General features: G+C 40.5%; 3 protein-coding genes across 3 annotated transcripts; all 3 read left to right on the top strand.

The window, feature by feature from the left end:
• The first annotated feature begins 281 nt into the window (after positions 1-281).
• Positions 282-3,257, top strand: LOC115734868. Its single transcript, XM_048282576.1, has one exon. It carries the CDS (start codon positions 566-568, stop codon positions 3,251-3,253), a length of 2,688 nt encoding a protein of 895 aa, XP_048138533.1. The 5' UTR covers positions 282-565; the 3' UTR covers positions 3,254-3,257.
• Positions 3,258-4,755: 1,498 nt separating this feature from the next.
• On the top strand, positions 4,756-23,697 carry LOC115734906 (protein indeterminate-domain 16-like). The gene is made up of 4 exons (XM_030665904.2): positions 4,756-4,766; positions 21,256-21,466; positions 21,592-22,009; positions 22,758-23,697. Exons 2-4 carry the CDS (start codon positions 21,337-21,339, stop codon positions 23,557-23,559), a joined length of 1,350 nt encoding a protein of 449 aa, XP_030521764.1. The 5' UTR covers positions 4,756-4,766; positions 21,256-21,336; the 3' UTR covers positions 23,560-23,697.
• LOC115734904 (putative 3,4-dihydroxy-2-butanone kinase) lies at positions 8,326-14,213 on the top strand. Its single transcript, XM_030665901.2, has 21 exons — positions 8,326-8,421; positions 8,508-8,605; positions 8,932-9,005; positions 9,103-9,166; positions 9,524-9,636; positions 9,749-9,796; positions 10,025-10,096; positions 10,184-10,273; positions 10,615-10,788; positions 11,057-11,140; positions 11,358-11,413; positions 11,537-11,667; positions 11,732-11,824; positions 12,028-12,092; positions 12,216-12,359; positions 12,460-12,503; positions 12,727-12,807; positions 12,918-12,982; positions 13,055-13,167; positions 13,259-13,354; positions 14,028-14,213. Exons 2-21 carry the CDS (start codon positions 8,566-8,568, stop codon positions 14,148-14,150), a joined length of 1,770 nt encoding a protein of 589 aa, XP_030521761.2. The 5' UTR covers positions 8,326-8,421; positions 8,508-8,565; the 3' UTR covers positions 14,151-14,213.
• Positions 23,698-25,196: the final 1,499 nt, after the last annotated feature.

Consider the following 25,196-nt stretch of genomic DNA (forward strand, 5'->3'; position numbering starts at 1 on the left):
CCCGCCGCCCGCCCGCCGCTCGTCGCCGCCGCGGTCGCCGCCGCGCCGGCCATCGAATATTTTGTTAATAATGTTCTAAAAGTAGAAATTTTCAACTATAATCAAACGAATTTTTTCGATAAGAAGTTAATCTGAAGTAAAAGTAGAAAAATCATCTTCTGCTTTGAAAGAGAAGTTGAAAAATCAACTTCTGGTCAGAAGTTGAGAAGTTAATCTGAAGTGTTACCATGCGCACCCTAAATAATGAGGATTATGCTATAATCGTACCTCAATGAAATAATCTCTTCTCCCTCGGCCGCCCGCCTCTCTTTCGGAATTCTTCCCACCACATTGTTGCCCTGCGGAGAGTCTCCGCGAAGTTGAGCTCTTTCGGAATAATCCTCTTCACGATCGCGCCCTTCCGTTCATCGGTGCAGGGATCTGTGGAAAAGCTCCAACCTTGATCGCGCCCAGAAGAAACTTTGCCCAACCCACTCCTGAAACACAGCTTCTCTGTGATTCCACCCAGCCACTTCGAAAAACACAGTTCCTCTCTGATGTTTGGACTTGGAGTTGTCGGACGACCATGGACTTCAACCAAGAATGGAAGTCTAAGTTCCCAATTAACGCCGTCTTCAAGCCTCCACTTCTCGTATCGGACCCCTCCTCCTCAAAATCTCAACTGGGTCCTCTGATCTTTAACCCCAAACCCGATTCTCTAACCGAACTCCTATCGTCTCCTTCTCTTGTCTCGCCTCCGGTTCTACCTCCTCTGCCTCGTCTCTCCCTCGCCAGATTCCTCTGCACCACCTCTTCGGTGCCCCCCTCGACGTCCTCCAAAATCGAAGCTTTGTTCGGCCCGGAGCAGACCGACCCGGCTTCCGTCTTCGCGCACAACCGCCTCCAGTTCCTTTGTTGCCCGGACACTGGCGAGGTGATTGTGTTCTTCCCAACAGGTGCTAATTCTGATCAGGTTGGGTTCTTGATTTTGTCTGTGGAGGATGGGAAGTTGAGGGTCAAGATTGGCGAGGATGGTGATGTTTTTAGGTCAAAGAAGAGATTTTGTCACTCCATTGTTAGAATTGTTGTTAACCCAATCCCGGATTCGGGAAATTGCGTGGCGAGCAATGTCGGGTATCTGTTGGCATACACAATGTATTCAGTGCACTGGTTTGTTGTGAGGAGTGGCAGAAACTCCGGGGTGCCGGTCTTGGCCTTTTTGGGTAGTAAGGTTTTCAAGACTTGCTCTATTGTGCATGCTTGTTGGTGTCCTGAGTTGCCTGAATTGAGTGTGGTTCTGTTGGAGAGTGGTAATCTATTTTGGTTTGATCTCAAGGGTGTCTTGCTTGAAGTTGGTTTGGAACATAACTTGAAAGGTACTTGGTTGAGAGTTCCGTGGAGTCATATTGGCGGTTCAGAGAGTGCTGAATGGTTAGGATGTGAGTTCAGCTGGCATCCAAAAATCTTGATCGTTGCACGATCGGATGTGGTCTTTCTAGTGGATTTTAGATCTGAGCAATGCATTGTACGTTGCGTAGCAAATATTGGGATGTCGGGTAGTTATGCCTCTACGGAGAAGGATCAGTTTCTTGCATTTTCTCGGGCTGGATCTGATGGATTTCACTTTGCCTTGGCTTCTAACAAGCTTTTACTTCTGTGTGATACGCGTAAGCCGCTGAACCCAGTGTTGCAATGGTCCCATGGTCTTGATAGGCCATGCTACATCGATGTGTTTAAATTGTCTAAATTGAGATCAAACTCTAAACAAGACACATATGAGCATTCTTCAAAATTGGGTTTCTCCATTTTACTAGGATCTCTCTGGAATTGTGAGTGGAGCCTGTTCTGTTATGGGCCTCCTTTACCTGACGCCAGAGGATTGTTTCCTTCAAAAGTTTCAGGGATTTGCGACTCTTTTTATGCTTGGGGCCTCCCCTCAGAATTCTCACTTTCAGGTCGTGAGTGTGGCTCTGGAAGCTGCCTTTTGAAAGAAGAATTCTTAAAGAAATCTCTACCTCAATGGGTAGATTGGCAACGGAAAAGAGAATTGGTTTTAGGATTTGGAATTTTAGGCAGCCATCTCTTTTTACCAACTTCCGATGACGATGAATTCGGTAGCTTCACACTTATCAGGTTGATGTCCTCTGGGAAGCTTGAATATCAGAGATACTCCACGTCTTGGGACTTCGCAAGAAGTTGCAAAAATGATGTTAAACTCGCATTTGTGGATAATGGTATGCGTTCAGTGGTGGAAGAGGGTTACAAGTTTCCCAAAAGATTCAAGTATCTGGAACTTGACTACCTCTACAGTTTTTTAAAGGGCAATCTTGCTTCAGTGCTAGAAGGAAAAATTGAAAGGACTTCTAGTTGCCCCAAAGAAAAGGAATCTTTTGACCCCGCTTGTCATATAGCTTTGTGTAAAATGCGCAAGGCTTCCGGTTCCCAACTCGGATCTCCTTCAACATTGGCTTTTGACGACATTCGTTCGCCAACTACAATTGGCGAGATTATATCGAGGAAAAAGTGTGCAGGCTTGTCCACGGAGCTTTTACTTTTAGCATTTTCTGGCTACTCTGAATTCCTTGAAGTACTTTTGGACCAGAAGAAAGTGTCTCTGGATTTCTTGGTTGTTTCAGACACGGTGCAATTGCAGCCTTTCGTTTTGAGAGAGCCTTCATTCCGCAGCAATAAGTGGTCAAATAAAGTGCATCGAAGCGATGCTCTTGTTGGTCCTGTGCTTCCTGTCCCCTTGCTATCAACACTTCATCGGGTCAGAGATGGTTCTTCAGAAGCATCAGTAGTTGGACTTTCTTCAGAGGCAGAACTTAGCCTGCAATTCAGTGAAGTTATGCAGGTGGCTACCAAAATGGCCATGTCGGACTCGGGTCCTGAGGTTCGTGATGAGCATGCCGTTTCACTTGCAGATGACAGAGAAGAGACCTGGACTGCGTCGCAACGAGAAAAACCGTTCTTTTTGTACCACATAGGTTCCTTTAAGCCTTACGCGCATCCTGTATGTTCACATATGGTCTCCAAAGTGGTTGACTCTAAGGCCGTTTCTAGCAAGAGCACTGATGCTTCTGGGTTAGAAATTTTCGACAATATATGCCCATTTGAGATGACATTCAATTCCGGTCAACAGGATTTTGGGTCTAAGGAACTAGCTATCTACAACATATTGAAAGGACAGTACATAAAGCGGCAAGAAAGCTTCGATCCCTACCAAGACTTTCTTGGTCGGTGCAAACTTCAGAAGTCAAGAAGCAGCGTCTGAGTACTCCTATTCAAAGCTATAAGCAAATGCCGAAGGCAACTATTGTTTAATAGCAGGAATGTTGATTCCGAGATAGTCATCTGATGTAGGAGAACAATTTTTTTTTTTTTTTTTGGGTCGAAAGGAGAACAAAAATTTAAGAAGCTGAAATATGGACAGATTCATGTGCTCCATACTTCTAACTTGTTCTGTTCATTTTTTTTTTTTTGTTCCCTTGCTTTTCTTTTACACAGTTGGTCTATCTAAATGCCTCCATCCCATTGTCCTATGGAGTAACTCAAGGTGTATATTTATGAGAAAGCTATATACAAATGGGTGCTGTAAATATGTTCTGGTTTAAGCCATTTTGCCTAGTGGGAGTACCCCCTTGGTACCTTAATGAAACTTTTGTTTATCATTCAAAGAGGAAAAGAATTAGAATATATTCTGGGTCATCTTGTGTGTTGTGATACAAACTCAGGATATTTTCTCTCATTATGCCCTTAGTTATGATTCTTTGAGGGTAAGTAAAGAGTCATTCACATCCTTCAGGTCGGTCCATTGTTTGTTCACGCAAAGATATTTTCATGTCACATCTTAATATGCTTTTGACTAGGAAATCCGACATGTTGCTTTATGCCTTCTCGGTCAGATTCAGCGATCTTGATCGGTCGTTTTGTCTCGAATGTGTTCCTTCTTTAGCTCAGGGGTGAGGAAGGTTGATTTTCTGAAGCTTCTTTATCGATTCTTGTATACCTGTTACAATAAGGAACTTGGTTTGATAGGGCTTAATAATTCATTGGGAACAATGACCGTAGAAGTGTAAGTTTCGTATGGCCCTCATTTTAGGACTAAAAGTTTTTATCGGCTTATTTAAGTGCCAAATCAAAGAAAAATTGATCACTTAAAGTATTTCTGACAAGAAGTTTCGATAAAAAAAAAAAATTACGTGGCTTTTATAACTAAAAATTTTAATTTTTTGTGAAGTTGCGATTGTGGGGACTAGTTTTGTTTCTTTCTGTCCACTAAACGAAAACATTTGATTCATTGTTTAATAAATTAGGTGCGATTCTGGGGGCGTGTCTTTTCTATGGTGTAGTCCCAAGCTAATTAATATTTTTTGGGATACGTGTATTGAAAGTCCAATAACTTGTCACGAAAGTTGCAAAAAGTTTCGTTCAAGTTTTAAATTTTGTTAAATTGGTGCAACTAACTACGTTCAATTTGGCTAACGTGGCTTTTTTCAATGTTTTTTTTTTCTCATCTACATGGTGATGACGTGGTTAAAACACGAAATTTAAGGCTAAACGATATCATTTTGGTCGAATTACAATTTATGATACAATTTTTACTTAAACTACATTAAAAAAAATGCTAAAATTAAAAATAGAAAGAAAAAGAAGGAAAAGAAGAAGAAGAAGAAGCTAGAACCAGGCGGCGAGGGTCGCCTCGACCAGAACTCTGCGAGGGCCTGCTGTTCATAATCATGTATTTATAAAGCTTACCAATTTCTTGCTGGACTCATCAGCTATTTGTTTCTTCCTTGATGCTATATTAATGGTGAAAGAGCAATGCACAGTAGGATCTCCAAACAGGTTTAAAAAAAAAAACTATCATGAAAAGAATAGAACTTGTGGCTTTCCTAGACAAATGGAACTGGAAAGCCGACAGTAAGAGACAACCAGCTTCAGGAGTCCCTCTTCTTCTGTCAATTAATGAAGATGAATGTCCCTCTTCTTTTGTCAACTACCAAGCATCTTTGTTTGGAAGAGATAATGACAGTGTTTTTTGACAGCATGAATAAGTTGGTTGTGTATCCTTCCATGTTTTGTGATGGGGAACTGCAGCTGTTGGCTCTAATTAGGACTAAAACTCATGTAAGTACTTCAATTTCTTATTGATAAAGAACATGTTTTAGAGTGGATGCAGTGGAATTAGCTGATGATTTGAGCTCTTTCCATGTTATGAGTCTTTTTTTTTTTTTACTTACCACAGTGTACAAACAGACATTGTGCTACGAAATGTACTCTCTTTTTTCCACCTCATTAGGAGCTTTCATTTTTTTTCAAATATTGGCATGAAGGAAACCTCGTTTTAAATGGGCCCCACAATGGACATGCTAGTCTTAAAAAAGGTCTGACCTTCAAATTGGTTAAGGGTATTTTCGTCTTTAGCTTTTTGAATTTTTTTTCCTTTTGTCTTTTTTACATTTTTTTCTTTTCTTTTCGCCGGTGGCCAATATGATGATGCTTGAAGAGAGAGAGAGAGAGAGAGAGAGAGAGAGAGAGAGAGCTAGGGGAGGGTCGCCGTCTCCCAATGGGCGAGGGCCGCCCCTACCGGCCACAAGAGAGCCTTGGGAGAGGTTGGTATTGCCTGGGCGACGATCGGATGCGGCGAGTGTCATGAGGTCCTCACCGGCCGCAGCAAAGACAAAAATAAAAAGAAAAGAAATGAGATTGACGTGCCCTTATTTGAAATTGTCATTGATATTTTAGGCCATTATTTGAAAATGAACGGCCACTTCAAACCCTTATTTGAAATAATATCCACTTCAAGTCATTATTTAAGAAAATTAATACTCTTATTTGGAATTTTCCCACCTTCTTATTATGTCCAAAAAAATCGAATTCTTGATCTCTTGAATTATGTACAACAAAGACAATCTACAATTAATTCGTAAAAGACATCCATGAGTATTTCCTTTAGCACATCCTCTACCTTTGTCTTATCCTCAAATTGTCCATTTGATTTGGACTTTTTTCCAATATGTGTTCCTTGGAAAAAGTAATCCTCAAATGACTCTCTCTCCCAGGATTAATTCGCAAACTGGTTTCTCATTGCCAAATTATCCCTAAAATTTCCCATCATCACCCTTTTCATCCTAGTAACTTTCATCTCTCTCTTAAAATTGTTAAGATAACATCGTCGGATATTTTGCACAATCTTTATTACCATAAACAATTAAAATCTAAAATTAAAATTAAGGGGCCTATGTCGAGCACGATTATCAAAGCATTGTAAAATAGTACCAGTTCAATAATAAGTTTAAAATATTGTACTATCTAATCGATAAATGAGGAATTGCAATTGAAGAGTGAATTAACTTCTCATTACTTTTGATGGATAAGAACACCAATATGTTGAAAGAACATATACATTCCACTTTTGATTTAATTTGTTGGAAGATAAATAGCTTTGTCTCCCGATACTTAAGCAATTAAAGTTCCCCATAAGCTATGTAATATGATAATGGAGTCTTAGTACTTTTACCATTACTTTTGATATAAACTCCATGAGAGGTTAAATTGGCGGAGTGAAAAATTAGTAAAAGAAAAGTTAGTTGTTGATTGCATGCAACTTATGTTGATTGTGAGAAACATCAGAAACTTTATTTTTATAAATTTTTAAGAGAGAAGAGAAAGTGACTAGTGATCAGGCAATTTTAGGAATGATTTATCAGTCAGAAATCCGGTTAGGAAAGTAGCTTAGTGAGAGATTCATTTTAAGAAGTAATCTTATAGAGATATTTATTTTGGACAAGAGGTCTTCAATTTGTGCGTAACAAATTTTTTAAAAAATTCAAATAATGGCCTGAAATAAATATTATTTTAAATAAGGGCATGAAGTAACCATATCAATCTCAAATAAGGATCGGAAGTGGCTATGGCAGTTTCAAATAAAATTTTTACGTTGAACCTCTAAATATTCAAGCCGATCAAGAGCATTTACCTCTAAAGACAATTTTAATTATTTTATTATTATTATTATTTCTTGTTTTCTCATTTCTTCTTTTTTCTTTGTTGCAACCAGCGAGGGCGACCCTCACCCACTAGCCAAAAAAAACATAAAAAAATAAAAAAGAAAAAAGGGAAAAGAAATTCAAAAAGATTAAAAAATGAAAATGTCCTTAGCGTAGCCATTTCAAGCTTTTATTTAAAATAAAATCCATTTCAAATCCTTATATGAAATAAGGTCAAGTTTAGGTCTTACTTGAGAAAATGAATGCGCTTCGGATCCTTATTTGAAATAAGGCGCACTTCAAGTCTCTATTTGAGAAAATGAGACCACTTTAGCTTCTTATTTGAAATTTTTTCATAAATTAGCAACAAAAGAATTAAATAAAAAAATAAGATTTTGTCCCACTTTTCAAGAAAGGGAAAAATAAATCCGCGAGTACCAAGCGTTGGCGAACTAGCTTTCAACGACCTTACTTCATCACAAGGATCCTCTGACTTTTTCTTGAGATGTCCTTCTAATGTTGTCCCCTCGATAGCACATTCCACGTGCAAACAAATTCTTACATAACCTTTTTACCCAAATATGCGGAAAAATTGGAGATAAGATCCCCATAAATCAACCAGGAGACGCTCCAAAGGTGCTCATGAATAGGGTGAGTAAAAAAATCATGGTTCACCTAAACCGGATCTGATCATACCCAATCGATTGACTTTGGATGGAATTGGCAGGTACCTATTCGATTTTCGATTCCAATTTTCCGGAATCAGAGGTTACCGATTCTATTCGCAATTTCAGGTAAAAAACATCCAACCGGCCTAACCAGACCTATTGTTAAAAAAAAAAAAATCTAGAGTCTAGACCCATCCGTTAAAAAAAAAAAAAAAAAAGAGTCCAAACCCAACCTATTTTCATGTGTGATGTGTTATACGCTATGGATGCATTTGAAAACTTGGTTAATTAGTTGATCAATTGCTATTACATGTCCCACGATGCTCGACTCCATTGCTGACAATAATATTGCTGCTTGGAAAAAACATTGTCCTTAATTTTTTCATGTGATAAGAATACTGAACGCAAAACGTGGGGAATGCGCTACCGAAGTCTCAAGTTGAGCCCTCCTCCTTCAACCGCTAGGAATTGGTTCTTTTTTTTTTTTTATCTAATTAATATTGGTGCTCGACAGGACCGTAATCGGGATCCAATCAAGAACTAGACCAAGCCGATGGTTTGTTTTTCATGCATCGAACGGGTGGTTTACGATTCGCATTTTGCGGAATCGATCACCGGTGAGCGTTGCTCGATTCTAGAGTGTGAGCCATGCACCGGAACCGATCACCCCTGGTCAGGCATAACGCAATCCACACCTTCTCTCGACTCAGCAAGCGAAGTGAGGGGTCAACTCGTTTCTTGGTTCGCCGTAGCATCTGTGCTATTGGAAAATCGAGAGAGTGGTAGCTTGTTTGACCCTAGCGTCTGAATCAGCCATAGTCGCCGATCACAGCTTTTTTCTGGTACTTCGCAACTGTTTGATGAGTAGGTGTTGAGTCAACCTGAACCGTCACTCCTCGAAGTTTTGAGCTTTTTCAGCAAAAAGCATGTCTTTCCAGGGAAAGAAACTCATCCACGACCCAGATGGTTTGCACACGATTTCTTCTTCTGCCTCTTGACACTTGGCTTCATTGTTGTTCCTGTTGCCTTTGGTTTGTTCATGGTTTGATGTAGATGAGAAAGATGCAATCTTGAGTGATGTTGTCGTTTTTTTTTTTTTTTGTCGAAGATGTTGGCGTTACGATCGTGGGGGCTTAATCGTTTTTCTTTTTTTGACGTGTTCTTTGACATGTCTTTTTTGGCATCTGCGGAGTTCGGTGACATGAATTTATCTGTGTCACTGGTGGATAAAAGAAAAGAAAAGGGAAACGCAAAGGAAATGTATCTGTTACATCTGTTTGATGAAATTGCAGATGTGGTGACCGAGTTCATCGAGGGTCTTGTGGAGACTTATCCTAATTTGCAGTGCTTGGATGGTTTTCCTGAGGTTATTCCGGCATCTGTGATAATTTTTTTTGGATGCTTCTTTGGTGAGACTTACAGTTTATGCAGTGACTCATGTGACGTTCCGATCCTATTTGCAGGTGAAGGTCGTGTTGCGGGCTGATGTTTCGCCTGCTACACATGACAAGGTCGCCGTTATATCAGGTTAACGTTGTCTCCCCTGCATTTCTATGTTAATGGTCTAGAATCTAATTATGCGCATTGAATTTCTTAGATTCTTATTTTATCGGTCACCTCCATGACATGGACATCATGGACTTGATGTAGTTGTTATCTTTCAGTTGCTGCCGATGTTTCTACATTGAGAGACACTTTTCTTTTCATTAAGGAACCGTCAATCTGTTCGCAACTCCTCATTCCCCAGAGCTTCTACTTCATCAGCCTAGCTAATTCATTTACAGTTCAATCATCTAGGAAAAGGAAACTGATGGACTTCAAAAGCGGGCCACAATTTATGCATAAGAATCTTCTGTCCAATGATCTATGCTCTTTCTTTGTCAGGTGGTGGTAGCGGCCATGAGCCAACTCATGCTGGATTCGTAGGTGAAGGGATGCTGACAGCTGCAATATGTGGTGATGTTTTCGCTTCTCCAACAGTAGATGCTGTTCTAGCTGTATGTTTACTCATGATCATACAACTAAATAAGGAAAATGTCAGGGATCTCTTGCTTTATGTTTTGTCTCCTTGTCTATGAGAGTGGTTTTGCTCTATCGAATATATTTCAGGGCATCCAAGCTGTAACTGGTCCAATGGGGTGTCTACTTATTGTCAAGGTACTTTACTGTATCCTACCACCTTGAGTATATTGACACATATGTGAACTTACGTGTATACAAGGGAAAAACTGAAAATTTTGTGAATGCGTTTTATAGCCACAGAAACTTGGGGAGTTTATGTAGCTCTAGCAGCTGCTTAGACTACAAGTACTTATTTCCTTGCACCAGAACATTTGTCCAAAACGGAAGATCTAACAGATGAAAGATTACAATCTCCCTTTGCAGAATTATACTGGTGATCGCTTGAACTTCGGCTTGGCTGTTGAGCTGGCTAAATCCGAAGGTTACATGGTTGAGGTAGTCCCCCTGTGATTACTTGCAGATGTGAATGGTGATTTTAATATATGCTGGAGACTTTTGTCAAAAGGTTATGCCTCATTGCAGATGGTGATTGTCGGAGATGATTGTGCCTTACCTCCCTCTCGAGGCATAGCCGGGAGGAGAGGATTGGCAGGGACTATTCTAGTTCACAAGGTTTGTTGTCTTTATCTCCCTGGAAAGGTTGTGCTTTAAATGTCCCTTTTGGCGCTAAACAGGAATCTTTTCTTTCCCTCTTCTCATTGTCCACGGTTGCATGCTTGATTTTTGCCACTTTCACTTTCATCTATTCAAGTGACTACTTCAACCTTACATGCTCTCATAATATCTTGTTGTAATTGATCTGTAACTTAGCTCCTGTTCTGGTGAATCAATTTGTAGAAAGTTGTTCAATTGTTGAATTAAGAAAGTTAGAGGGACATCCCTTGCAGATTATTGTTCTGTAGTGAAAGTGAAGAGTACTGATATGGTTCTTTGCTTTCATTTGTAAATATAAGGTGGCTGGAGCTGCAGCCGCAGCTGGGCTCCCACTTAAGGATGTTGCAGCAGAGGCGAAGCGTGCATCAGAAATGATTGGGACGATGGGTGTTGCATTGTCTGTTTGCACTCTACCAGGTCAGGCTACTTCAAATCGTTTAGGACCAGGAAAGATGGAACTTGGCCTTGGAATCGTGAGTCATCTTGAATTCTCTGCATTATATTTATGACAATGCAGCAAATACAAGCTTACAAATGAGTGATAACGATATGCCAGGAAATAGCTCCACTACTCGCATAGCTCAAGCTATGTTGAGCTTTCCTATCATTCATGAGAAGCATCTCCTTTATAATGTCCGTCTAATGCAAGCATTCTTTTGTGTGTGCTTGTCTGAAATCTTTTGACTATGATTCGACTCCATATAATTCTTTGACTAAATAGCACAATCTTTTCTCTGGCAGCATGGAGAACCAGGTGTGGCTGTGGTTGACATTCAGCCAGTGGACATGGTGATTTCTCATGTTTTGACAAAAATATTGTCACCGGTATGACCTTTAACTTGGTTATTAGAGACTTCGTTGCAAATCAAGTCAAGTCAATATCCCTTTTCTCTAACTCTGTTCAAAATAAGTTTTGGGATTTAATTGCACTTTTTGAAAGTTTTAGGACTTAATTGCATTTTTGTGACAAGTTTTAGGACTTCCAGTGCACTTATCCCTAAAATAAATTAGCAGTCTCCGATTGATTGGTTGATCTCCTCAGGAGTCGAACTATGTCCCCATTTCGCGAGGTAATAGGGTGGTTATTATTATAAATGGGTGAGTCTACTCTCTAACCTTTGTCTTCTGGTGTACTGCATAAGCATAAAGCTCTCACATGCTGTTCGGACAATGTGATTGCAGCTTTAAACATCTCTTACGCTCTACCTTTCTGAATTATAGGCTCGGTGCTACCCCGATTATGGAGCTCATGATTGCATCGGGAAAAACAGTAACTAAACTGCAGCTAGAACATGGACTAGCTGTTGATAGAGTTTATGTTGGGTCATTTATGACTTCTCTTGATATGGCAGGTCAGTTTCTTTTTTATGTGCTATTACTATGATGGACTAGTTCTGATCATTGTGTTTCTATCAGGGTTTTCAATCACTATTATGAAGGCAGATGAATCAATTTTGCAGCGGTTAGATGCTGCAACTAAGGCTCCAGCATGGCCTGTTGGAGTTGATGGTGCGTGCGCATTTAAGCTTTTCCTCTCTTCTTTCTTGGTATTCTTATTCCCTGGTTATAACAAAAAGAAATAAAATCTGCTTTCCTGATGTCGGAACCAACCTTCAGAGTGAGGACGTGCATGCTTTCAATAAATTTTCTATTACTAGTGCAACATTAGTTTTATAATACGATCATGGAGCTCAGCATGGTTTTTCATGCAGGGAATCGCCCAACACCAAAGTTTCCAGTTCCAATGCCATTATCTTCCTTAAAAGCTATGAATGTGGTATGTAACTTGTGTGCAAGAGGAAGTTTGAGATTTTCTAAAACTGTCGTACGGTTCTTGAAGTTTATCAACAACTATCTCCTTGATAAAAAAGCTCATTGATTATGATTTACTTCTGATTAGTCATCAAGTCGGCCACGGGAGCTGAGCAAACAGGGCCTGCTTCTCAAGGTGGCTATTGAAGCTGCAGCGAAAGCAATTATTGACATTAAAGACCAGTTGAATGAATGGGATGGCGAAGCCGGAGACGCTGACTGTGGGTCAACAGTAAGTCCTTTAAAAGTTTCTTCTTGTTCGCCATTGGCGCATTTTTCCTTCCTACCCTTTTGGCTTCCGCTCAATATTTAACTGTTTACCTGTTCTGCAGTTGTTTAAAGGTGCAACAGCTATTTTGGTGGACTTGGAAAATCAGTGAGTTCCCTTAAAACTAAGTCCAACCCCATGAAATTCGATTTTGCTTGTACCTTCTCTGCCATCGATCAAGTTCAAGTAAAGGCCATGACTATGAAATGTTTGACTTTTTCCGTTGCAATGAAATGTTACCCCTATCTAATAAATAAGTAGTTTTTGGATGGTGACACCAATCTTTCAATATTTGCACTGATCGCGTTATTTGTTTCCTTCTACTTCCCAGCTATCCACTCAATGATGCTGCAGAGACAATAAACGAGGTCGGGACATCCATAAGGGTGATGGGTGGAACTAGTGGGATCATGTAATGTACTCTCCTTTGCTCTCTCTTAGATGAGGGTTGGGTTTTATCTTTACATGTGTATCCCAACTAAAAAACTAAAAGGATGCAACCTTTTTCCCCCTCTGGAACAGATATAACATATTCTCTAAGGCTGTGTACGGAAAATTGCAAGGGAGTGAAATTTCACCTAAGCAATGTGAGATCACGCTGTCCTTCTGATACTTTGATATGTTTGATGGCCCTGGCCTCACTCCCTTTCTTGATTCAGGGGCCGAAGCATTTGAAGCTGGCATCAATGCTATCAGTAAGTATGGAGGAGCAAGTGCTGGTTATCGCACAATGTTGGATGCCTTGATTCCAGCATCTACAGTACTTCATGAGGTCATTGACAATAAATAAGATGCTGTTTTTGCCCTCTGTTGTTGACGTGTTTACTGTACAATCCCTTGCTTTCTAAAACTTTCATCAACAGAAGTTGGACGCTGGTGTGGATCCTGTAACTGCATTTGTTGTCTCATCTGAAGCGGCATTGGCTGGAGCAGAGTCAACAAAAGAGATGCAAGCACAGGTGATATAATTAATTAGAAAACCGTCTTCTTTGCCTACTTCGTGGCACTAAATCTGCAGAAAAGATCTTTACTTGGCATATCTTTAGAACTGCATGGAGCTGACTGTTAAGCTGTACAATTGTTGTCTCAAACAGCTCGACCAAAGAGATAATGTTAGTAGATAAGATTCCCTCGACTGAATTGGATATCTGGCATCTTACTCAATAAGTGTGGAGGATTTCAAAATCTGAAGATGCCAAAAAAACTTTAGGCCATTTCTTGCAGAGTTTGCTTGAGATTCACTGAACGTTGGACTAGAAAATGATGAGGGCTCACTTCACCTTTGCATTTGTTCATCGGATCCCGACCTTTATAAACAACGATGGGCATCATTAGAATAGGACCTTACATCAAAACTCGAGCAACAGAGGATTGGTCAAACAAGTCCACATATCGCGATGAACAACCTGGACTAGAATCAGGTCTCAGATGTCGGAGTTTGCGATGTGCAGTGTAACTTTTCTGAATTTTAGGTGCAGGAGAATATACGCGGGGATTTAGTATCGATGCTTAGTTTTGACATCACAGCATGACTACCCCGATGGAATTATCGCTACTAATAGTTGACAATGAAATTTTCTCAACATTTTTTGTGTAAAAGCTTGTGGATTCACAATTACACTGTTCATATAGGCTGGGCGTGCGTGTTATATCTCTGAGGCGAACCTCCGATCGGTTCCAGATCCAGGTGCGATGGCTGCGGCTTCATGGTATAGAGCAGCTGCATTAGCCATCAAGGAAATGACGGCTTCCTGATCTTTTGAGTTTTTTTTTTTTTTTATGCTACAATTATGCAAACCAGAATGTTGCGGGGATTTTGGCTAAGTTACAACGTTTGTCACGAAGCATTAGGACAGAACCAAAAGCAGGAATTGAGAAGACGAGCGATACCATAAATGGCGACGCTGATAATTCCAAAGAGGATGCTGCAACGTTACAAGTTATAAACAAGAACATCGAGAATTTATAGAGTCCATTCTACAGAAGATGCTATATCGGAATTACTGCGCCCGGAATTACTTGCCTATTTTCTGATTAGAATATGCTCTTTTTCGTAGATTTTCTTTTTCTACGCTAAGAATACATAGGGAAGATTGAAAATTCGACACGAAATGTCGTCATGAGACTGCATGTATATACATATATGTATGTACGTATATATACATATTCTGTTGAACTTAATTAATTTCAGAAAATAAATGAGACTGCATTTTTCTTTCGGAACTTAATTAATTTTGATTGGTACCTACCAACTCTTATGTGCTAGTACCTGCAATATATTAGCCTACAAATTAAGGTTTTCTCCGTTATAAACCGTACAAAGGACCACAAATCGAAGCTGTTTTTGGAAGCTGAATCATCAACTATTCGAAACTAAAATGGATATGACAGCGATGACCCGACCCGACCCGACCCGATCACTATGAACCAATACCGTACAAAGGACCACAAATCGAAGCATGAACACATGCTGCATGGAGAGTGAACTTACCCAAAACCTCCAATCACACCCAAATGCGTTCGTACCCCCGTACGATGGGCTTGGACTGAGCAAAGAGTTCGAAGGACGTCGTAGTTCAATTGGGGATCCCAAATTGACAAACGAAGCTTCTGAAAAATCACTCCCGCACAAGGCCAATGGAGAAAAATTGAGCTTCGATGAATGACCATGACATGGTGGTCCCTTTGCGTGCTTGATCGTCACTCCTAATGAGCACGAAATTCTTGTGTAAGACTCCCTCGACACGGCAGCCCAAATTATGTACGATCTAATAAGCTCGCGCGTTTTTGTTCTTTTCTTGAAATTTCGGGTGAAATTTCGCTTAATGCCTGTATTGTGGCGTGATACGCTTCCTTACTTGGATACCACCCTATCTTCGTGGATCACACTTCATGATGCCGATTCCAAGATACAACTACCCCTATGCCGTGTCGATCGACAATCAATGTATTATTAGCACTACATTTATTTATAAACCGACGTGACGTATATATGTTGGCCGTTCAAATGGGTCCACCAACTCGACTTTCACAATCCGTCACATCCAATACATTGGGACTAGCCCGATCCGACAACATTGAGACCAAATAATTCTTTCGTAACTAAACTTTAAGATCACTAATATTCACGCCCGGAATTCAGCGTATAGTGTATGTCGCAGTCCCTCTTGAAATGTGATTTCAACATATGATCTTCTTAGTCTATAATTCCTTGCTAAGTTTGTTAGTTTATGTTCAAAACGAAGGCTTCATCATGCGGAGCTTTAGCTTCCCATTCAGCCCATTGACCAAAAGATTTAGTAAATTTTTGGAATATGCTCTCTTTTTTTTTTTTTTTATAATTTGGATGGGGAATGAGAACTGAGGGAGGTTGATACGTGTCAGCGGTCTTAGCCCATGATGACATATAATTAAGAATGAGGACCAAAAGTAAAAGTAAGGTACTGTCCTCCTTTATAAATCATTTTTTGTCTAGGGTTCTCGATTTCCCGTATCTAAATCTCTATACCCAATTGTTCTTTAACCATCTAAAGCATTCTCTCTCTCTCTCTCTCTCTCTCTCTCTCTCTCTCTCTCTTATCTATTAATAGTACCTCTCGCATGTAGTACTATGTCTCGGACTACACATGAATAATGACAAAAAAAAAAAATTGAAAATTTTCAAATAAAGACTTGAATTGCCATCGTTTTTCTCAAATAAGTGTTTAAAACCGATATTATTTCAAATAAAGGCATTTTTTTACCAAAAAAAAAATAATGGCATTTTCGTCATTTTTCTTTTTCTTTTTTCTTTTTTTTCATTCATTTTTCCCTTTCTTTTCCTTTGTTTTTTGCCCTAGCTTCTAGCCGGTGATTGGGCTGGCCACTCGGGAAGTGAGGCTGCCCTCACCGGTCTCACCCGAGCTAACCGAGGGCGGCCCTCGTCGGGGTGAGCCGAGGGCTGCCCTCGCTGGGCGGGGTGAGGGTCGCCTCGCCCATCCTTTGCTAGTGGTTGGCCCAGTTACCAGCGAGGAAGCTAGGGCAAAAAAAATAAAGGGAAATAATAGGGAAAACAAGAAAAAAGGAAAAAAATTAAAAAAATGATGAAAATGTCCTTAGTTATGCCTTTCTTTGAAATAATGAGAATACTTCAAGTTTTTATTTGAAATAAGGTTCACTTTGGGACCCTATTTGAAAAAATGAGAGCACTTTAGGCCCTTATATGAAAATTTCCCAAAAAATTAAACATATCTTCAATCCTAAATTTTTTCAATTTGGCCATTTTAGTAATAAAAATTTGGACGATTGGCTAATGTAATCCCTTTGGCCCTAATTTTGGTTGAAAATCGTTAACGTAATAGTTCAATTAGTGTTGCCCGTCTTACATGGCACAACAGCGCTAATATAGGCCTCAACGATTGCCGACGGAGGTTGTTGGCCCACAAGTCCAATGAAGGGAAAAGATTACGAAAATCGTCCACATCGGCGTTAGCTATGCTACGTAAAATAGTCGACATCCACGTTGGCGATTTCTAGTAAGAATTTGCCAAAATGATTATATTAGTAAATTGTCAAAATGTTTAAGATTAAATTGACAAAGGCTTAAAAGCTTAGGACTGAATAGATCGTCGTATAATAGATTTATGACTTTTTTTTGGTAATTTTCCTAACCATGCACATGTACACAAAATGCAGCATCAGATAGCTTGAGCTAGTTGGCAATGAAACATGAGTTGAGTAATTGCTTCCAGAGAGAGATTTTCAACTACAAGTATGAGCCTTAATGCTATTATGTAAAGCCATGCAGCCCCGTTAGTAAAGGAACCGAGAGGTGGAGACGCTAGTATCATAGATGCGGGGTTCAACTCGCGCGCTCTGTTAAGAGCGGAGCAAAAGTTAAAGTCGGAAATAGGATGGATAATAAATAAATAAATAAAAAAAACCCATTCGTTTTGCCAAAATAAATTAAGTTCTCTGAGTGTAAAATAGTTTAAAATCTTCAGATTTTATTGTGGACTGATCAAGATGTGTGTGAAGGTCCTAGCAAATGGTCTTGTTCTCGATTAATTAAAAGCTCCCGCACATGATCGTTTGCCTAAAGTTTGTCACGTATGATTGCTTTCAAGAGCTTGTTCCGCTCCATTTATGGTGGAGCGCTGGTGGACTCTCTCTCTCTCTCTCTCTCTCTCCACCTTTTCTTTTCGTTTTTTTAATGAGTATAGAATCGATTGCTGTAAAAATGATTTGAAACTTGTCCTCGCGTTGAAATCACCTTTTCACAATTGTTCTTGATTTGAAAATGAGACCAAGTCATGGGCAAGTACACACCATCCCCACGCTCGACCCTGGCTATCGATTAGGTTGGAATCCTAGGGATGTCAATCAAATCGATCCCACGTCTATCGTACGGATGCCAATTCAATTCTAAACTTTTTCGACTCTGCCAAAGTAATCGTAAACTCCGTTATATAATCACAATGCAGTCTTTCCGGCAAATTTTGACGAGAAATTGATGACACAGCATGGCCGGAAATTCATGTAGACCGCCACGTCATCAATTTTCGAGGACAACTGGCTGAAAGGACTACGTTCTGATTTCGTGCACGGCAAAATTGAAAAACTTGGGACTGAATCAACATTCGTATAATAAGTTTAAGATGGAATTGGTGATTTTAATAGAACCTTATTTATGCATTTGCCAATATAGAAACAAGTGAATCCAACGAAATATAAGGGTTGTAAACCCAATGTACACTGCATTAAAAAAAAAAAAACCCAAAAACCGTAATGTATGCATTACTATTTTTGTGCTCGTAAAACTCGTAAAATCCTCACATAAAATCGGGGGCCCACTTCATTCTTCCCATCCCCGAAGACGTGATCTCCTGCTTCTCACTCCACACAATGGGGTCGACTTTTTATCCGACTTTTTGACCTCATGAGAATCTGACGGCTGGCATCGCCTGCTTTCCGTGGCCCCCGGTACTCCTGACAAATACTGGATCAATGTAAAGCCAAGCTCTTAGGTCGTTTTAACTTGAGAAAATAACATATGCAGATTCTAACTTTAATCCAACGAGCAATCTAATGCATAACCATTAATTTGTTCAATATGATCCTTGAACTTTAGCCTAATATTGCAATATGATCCACGAACTTTTAATGCGTACAATGCATATGTTTAATTTAGTCCCCGAGTTATATGAAAAATGTTCAATGTTATCATTCATTGTCTTCGATCATGACTTAATTAAAAAATAATATTGAACATCTACATATTTTCAAGGACTACATTCAGCATGTACCAAAAGTTTAGGAATTACATTAAAAAAATTAAAAGTTTGAGGACCACATTGCAACATTAGGGTAAAGTTCAAGGAACACATTGAACAAATTAAAAGTTCAAGGCCAGATAGCACATTGGATCAAAGTTTAAAGACCATATTTATCATTTCTTACTTCTATGGGTCCGCCTGGATAAGGAAGAGTTTTTCCATGCGTTCCAAGCATACGAGCTCATCTCATATCAGTCGTCGAACTACGTGAGCCTCATAAAAATATAATGATTGAGATGGACCGGACCCACACACACACCGAATTCAATCAAGATTTGACCATCATCCGGGAGAAAATTATCAAATCAATCCTCAACCTATTGAACGGATGTCAATTCGGTTCTAAACTTCACAATTCGGAAAATGCAGCCTCAAAAGCCTACGTGCGAAATCTCAACTTAGTCGGTCCGGGCAACCGACTCCCGAAAATAGCTAACGTGGCAATCCATGTAAGACTATGTTGGAGCTTTACGCAGGTGCTTAGAATTACATCGGCAAAATCAGAAAGTTCAAGATTGAATTGGCGTCCGCGCAACCGTTTACGATTGATTCGGCAATTATCCCGTTGTTTAGGTGCTGGGCCGAAGTGCATGTGGCATCATGATTTTAGTTCTATTTTTTTTCAGTTTTTTCTTCTTCTTTTTTGTTATTTTATTTTCCACGGCATCATGTCATGATGTTCTATGCACGCTCCAGCTCCGCCCTAATTCGTACCGAGCATTTCAAACTCGAGTGACTCGTTTTCGTAATAAATAATTAAAAATTATTACGGGGTCCACTCTTTTAAGAACTATTATTCTCACAGTCACCTAAAAAAATATTATGCTAACAAAGTCCTTTCAAAATAAATGGCACAAGGCAAGATGAAGAAGCAAGAACAACCTTGTTTTTACCAGAGGATTATATCGGAGATGAATAAATATACACGTCAATATAAATTAAGAGAACTAAATTAACATAAATTAATATTATGAAATAAGAGATGATTTTTTTTTTTCGGTGAAGAATTCTTCCATTGATCATCCAAACGTAATATATTTTATAAATAGCTAGAGGAAATAGAATCCGTGTATACATATACGGTATACCGAACTCGAGATGCATAATTAGAGGTTCGGTAGGATTAATAGTGCCTCCATTCTTCCATGTATGGAAGATGCGGCATTATTTCTCGACTCTTCAGAGGCGACGGGTAATTACACATACTACAATGTCTTGTGGCATTGATGTCTTAGGAAGCATCGACACTCTCCGGGGGCCTCGGTGTCATGCCCGATGCTCTCTCGACATGCAATCCATATGTGATCGGCGTTCTAGACACATGAGTCAAGCATCCCGACTTGCTATTTCTACAAGCACGGTGTCAATTTCAAGCACTTTCAATAAATTAGGGATCAAATGTAGATTTATCAAAAATATATATATTTAAGTCATATATCTAGCAATCCCGAAATTAATATACCCAATCAGTTGAAAAAAAAAAAACCTGATCATAAATCCCTAACGGAAGAAAAAGAACAGAAACAACTCGCCGATATTTTTATATAATCATGTATACATAAAATTATACATTTAATATACAATATGTCCCAACGTGTCAAAATTCTCTATCTTTTTAGAAATGACGTGTCGGAGTATTGTGTCGTGTCGGTGCCCTTAGTTGATGTCTATAATCCGCAACTAATCTCGCAAACAGAAGCAACAAATCAACCCAGTTTTCCACAAAAAAAAAAAAAAGAAAAAAAATAAGAAATGCAATCTTTTTGAAGAAAGAAATGGAAAAGACGAAATCGTCCAAGAAATTAGAGACAACCCTTGGGGGCCGACAGCTAATGTTGTGCCATCTTTCTGACTTATTAACATCACCGGGGAGACATCATATTCAATTCCGACTTTCGTTCAACAGAAAAGCTGCTTCAACATTGTAAATTAACTGCAACAGGTTTGAGCAGCCAAGGCAAGTGGGTACTTTTGTCAATGCACGTTGCCATAATCAGCGAGTAGAAGAAGACAATGGCGAGGGGGGTTGCTGCACTGCACTGCACCGCGCTTGTGTTTTGCATGCATAAATTGTCTTTTTACTGTGCAGAAAAGAATGTATTTTGGACATAAAAAGCTTTCGATCCTTCTCTCCTTCTGGCCCATTCCTTGTTGCCTGATTCAAAAGCTTATCTTACCAATTGATTGGCTCCACCCCCCCTTTCATCACTACACTGCCTCTCTCTCTCTCTCTCTCCATCTCCATCCAGTTTTCGGAGCCTTCTCCTTGCAGGAGAGTTCGCAGAAGCTTCATATGAAGAGCAAGAGGGTCTAGAGAGAGAGAGAGAGAGAGAGAGGGAGGCAGGGAGGGAGCAAGGCTTGATACATGGAAAAGCTGAATGTTTAAAGCCAAAAAAGAAAGCTGATGACCGAAAGTTAAAGGCTTTCTTTTTCTCCCTATCTGTAGTCATGGCTCTAGGCTTCTTGTTGCGCCTCTCTCTCTCCCTCTCTATCTCTCTAGTGATCTGAGTCATCATCTCGTGAAGAAGAATCATTCAAGAAGACAGAAGAAACCTTTGATTCCTTCAGCTCTCTGCTAGTACAAAGTTCCTTCAAGGAAAAGGAAGAATCAACTTGAATCAACACCCATGTTGGGCAACACCAACGCCAACACTTCTAGTTCTGCCCCAGTTGTTCCTGCTTCTTCAGAACCAGCAAATGGACATGGCAACAGCAGCAGCAGCAATAAGAGGAAAAGACGACCCGCAGGCACTCCAGGTACTTCCGTTTATCTTTCCCTTCTTTTCGTCTCAACCAGTCGTTCGTTTTCATTCGATTGGTATTTGAGAGAGCTGGGAACCTTTAGAACAAGGCGTCACTTCTTTACACCGACCGATTGTCAGATCCGGACGCGGAGGTAGTTTCGCTGTCGCCGAAAACCCTATTGGAGTCGGACCGCTACGTGTGCGAGATCTGCAACCAGGGGTTCCAGAGGGACCAGAACCTCCAGATGCACCGCCGGCGGCACAAGGTGCCGTGGAAGCTGCTCAAGAGGGAGAATCCCGGGGGCCCGCCGGGGGAGGCCGCGAGGAAGCGGGTGTTCGTCTGCCCCGAGCCGGCCTGCCTCCACCACGACCCCCGCCACGCGCTCGGGGACCTCGTCGGCATCAAGAAGCACTACAGGAGGAAGCACAGCGACCAGAAGCAGTGGGTGTGCGAGAGGTGCTCCAAGGGTTACGCCGTGCAGTCTGACTACAAGGCCCATCTCAAGACTTGCGGCACCAGAGGCCATTCCTGCGATTGTGGAAGAGTTTTTTCCAGGTAGGATCTTGAATTTTGACTCAAAAAACCATGAATTTAAAATCTATTATACTGCTGCAATTCAGCATCTTTCTTTCTCTTTCTTTTGAAATTCAGATTGCTTTTGATGTGTGAAGAAGTAGTCATTTTATCTTTGCTCAACCCTTTTCATTGCCTTTTTCCCTGATGGATTCTAAAAGGCTAAAGTCGAAAGTCGGAAAGTGTATATACCTCGCTCTAGTTATTGACTGACCATGCGAAAAGAAAACCTCAATTCTGAGGTTGTTTCAATAACCAAAGTTTTGCTTGTGGACAGTTGAAACACAGTTCCCTAAAATCAGATTTTGTTGGTCGTGTCATTTTTGCTAAAAAAAATCTCTTTTTGATGAACCCAAGAACACCAACTCTTAGGATCGTATATATAATTTGAAGCAACTGTCTTCCTCGTTTCAACATGTGCGTACGTTTGCTACACTTGCTTTCATAATCTGCACTCTCTCCTTAAAAAGTGCAAATTTTTTTTTAATGAATCTTAATGAATGATTTTGTTAATGATAATATTTGTATGGCGGTTGACGACTTCATCTCCTTCTATCGCCTTGTTTCTCTGCATTTCTTCATCGACGGGACAGGCCAAATGAACAGAAGATGTAGGAAAAGACAAGAACCCTCACTTGCTGCAATTCCTGTAACAGCCAGAGCAACAGCATGTTCTTTCGTTTGGCATATTAACCCCTTGATTCATATGGTTCCATGCACCTTTCTCCAGGGTCGAAAGCTTCATCGAGCACCAAGATTCTTGCAACGCGGGTCGGGTTCGGTCCGAGCTGCAACCGTGGCAGCTGCCTTGTCTCTCGAGAACCGCCTCCAGCCCTAGCCAGTCTAGTGACACCAATTTCAGTGCAACTCCTAATTTGCCACCTTTCATATTGCCAAAGCCAAGGGAAAACCCCATTCCCTTATTGAGCCCTACCAAAGACTGCTCTTCCAAAAATGGTCCGGACAACCACCACCATAATTTGGAGCTTCAGCTCTCGAGCTCATCGATCCCTGCCGAAGCGGCTTCCATTTCCTCCAAGGGAGATGAGAAGGACTCGACCCCATTGCAGCTCTCGATCGGGTCGTGCTGCGATGCCGGGGAGAAGAATGAGTCGAACAATGCGACCCACTCGATGAGCAACATGGGCGATAGACCTGATAGAGGCGCCGCCACTTTATGGATGAGGGAGGAGGCGCGTGAGCAGTTGAGATTGGCAATGGCGGAGAAGGCTTATGCTGAGGAGGCGAGAGAGCTGGCCAGGAGGCAGATTCAAATGGCCCAGGAGGAGTTTGCCAATGCCCAGAGAATTAGGCAACAAGCACAGAGTGAGCTGGACAAGGCCTTGGCACTACGAGAGCATGCATCTAAGCAAATAAATTCCGCTGTCCTTCAGATCACTTGTCATGCTTGCAAGAAGCAGTTTCAAGCAAGGGCTGTAAGGGACATGGCTAATGAGGATGAGAAGTCTTCTCTTCTGGTGTTTAGTTACACGTCATCAGTCGTTACAGGAGGAGAGGTTGGAGAGAGATGATCGATTCGCAGGGATTACTACTTGATAGAATCATCAGTTCAGTTGCTTCTTTGATATGCTTATGCTTATTGGTACCCACATGGATGTGGCAATAATGTAACATCAACTTGGTCAAAGTTTAAGGAGGAAAAGCTCCATCTAAATGACGCATCGCGAATTGGTCGATCGCGGGCGATATTCCAGGACGATTGTACAATAATCGTGGTTAGAGGTGAAATGCCGCGCGCCCCGCATATGGTCTAGGTTGAGACTAAATAAAGTTCCTAACCTAGAAATTGATCTTAGGAGACTTCAGTTCCTTATTTTCATGTGGGGGTTAGGATATGTTTACGATTGTGGTAAGCAATGCCAGAAACATTAGAAAAGATTACATATTTTTTTCTAAGAACCTACAAAGTAGATCTTGTGAAATCTTTTTGCAGTTGCTTTGATATTTCTCGCATCAATAAAGTCTTCTGGGAAGAGAGGGTATCATCATGAGCTTTTTGTTTGCTTGAACGAGAGCTGCTAGCAGTAGTAAGGGAGGGAATCTGCTTGCCTCCTGAATTAGTTAAATTATAATATTCAAAACATGTATTCTGACGAGGACAATAACATCATGAGGTGGTTACTTTTTACCCTGAAACCAATATTGACATTGAATGGCGAGCTTCAGAGGCACTCATTTCTCTCTTCTTACTACAACTGTTGATGGAGTTGGAACTTTCCGTTTGGACTATGTGGGGATCTTTTTAGGGCGAGGCTGAGGGTGGGGTGTCTGTCATATTAAAGTCTCCTTCTCTTAAAGCATTAAAAGTGGCAGGATGTGTTCTTTTCTTGACTTAGAGAGAGAGAAAGAGTGTCAAATTAAAGGCAATTCGATTCACTGAAGGCTGATGACTGTTCAACATATATGCAAGAGGTTTCCATTCTCCAAAGTGTTGATACCTAGAGAAATATTTTGTATGCGCTACCTAATTTAAACTTAGACGTTTCATGATCATGACTTTTGTGTATCGCTAGTTATATTGTACGGATGACATGTTGTAGAAGCCAGTCAAATCATAAATTAAATAAGATCCGTATCGTATATCCCATCAATATTACCGCACCACATAACTTATAACAAACAAAAAGGTACAACCGACCTATTTGGGTGTCCACCCATTAGATTACGTGGAATTTTCCTTCACATATGGAGAGAGAGAGAGAGAGAGAGAGAGAGAGAGAGAGATTTATTCAGGGGTGGGTTATAAATGCCAAAGAGAGAGGCCATGTTTTTCAGTGCCATAGTTTGAGAGGGAAGGATCAACAGAGAGAGATCAGTGGTCCCTCTCAAACAACAGAGACCCAAACAAAGCTGCATTCATCCCTATAGTCACCACCACCACCACTCTCTTTTCTTTCCCCTCTCTCTCTCTCTCTCTCTCTCTACTGTGTCTTTTTTGTGAGAGTCAGGGAGCCTGATAAACCTGTGTGGGGCTAGCAGTTGCAGCAGCAACAGCAGCAGAGAAAAAGCTCAGCATCTTTCTTGTTTATGCAGACACCCATTCAATACTTTTGTTTGTTGTATTCACTAATCTGACCAAGAAAACATGTATTCTCTTAACTTCTCTTGAAATACCAAAAACCCCAGAACAACAACAAAACAAGGCAAA

The sequence above is a fragment of the Rhodamnia argentea genome, chromosome 7 (assembly GCF_020921035.1).
Source record: "Rhodamnia argentea isolate NSW1041297 chromosome 7, ASM2092103v1, whole genome shotgun sequence".
Taxonomy (NCBI): domain Eukaryota; kingdom Viridiplantae; phylum Streptophyta; class Magnoliopsida; order Myrtales; family Myrtaceae; genus Rhodamnia; species Rhodamnia argentea.

What these genes read in the sequence shown, in the direction of transcription:
- LOC115734868 (XM_048282576.1), top strand. Translation starts at nt 566, where the DNA reads ATGGACTTCAACCAAGAATGGAAGTCTAAGTTCCCAATTAACGCCGTC.
- LOC115734904 (XM_030665901.2), top strand. Translation starts at nt 8,566, where the DNA reads ATGTCTTTCCAGGGAAAGAAACTCATCCACGACCCAGATG. An exon ending in ACGCTGACTGTGGGTCAACA is followed by an intron (nt 12,360 to 12,459) that starts GTAAGTCCTTTA and finishes CCTGTTCTGCAG; the next exon opens with TTGTTTAAAGGTGCAACAGC. An exon ending in TTGGTGGACTTGGAAAATCA is followed by an intron (nt 12,504 to 12,726) that starts GTGAGTTCCCTT and finishes TCTACTTCCCAG; the next exon opens with CTATCCACTCAATGATGCTG.
- LOC115734906 (XM_030665904.2), top strand. Translation starts at nt 21,337, where the DNA reads ATGTTGGGCAACACCAACGCCAACACTTCTAGTTCTGCCCCAGTTGTT. An exon ending in ACGACCCGCAGGCACTCCAG is followed by an intron (nt 21,467 to 21,591) that starts GTACTTCCGTTT and finishes ACCGATTGTCAG; the next exon opens with ATCCGGACGCGGAGGTAGTT. An exon ending in TGTGGAAGAGTTTTTTCCAG is followed by an intron (nt 22,010 to 22,757) that starts GTAGGATCTTGA and finishes ACCTTTCTCCAG; the next exon opens with GGTCGAAAGCTTCATCGAGC.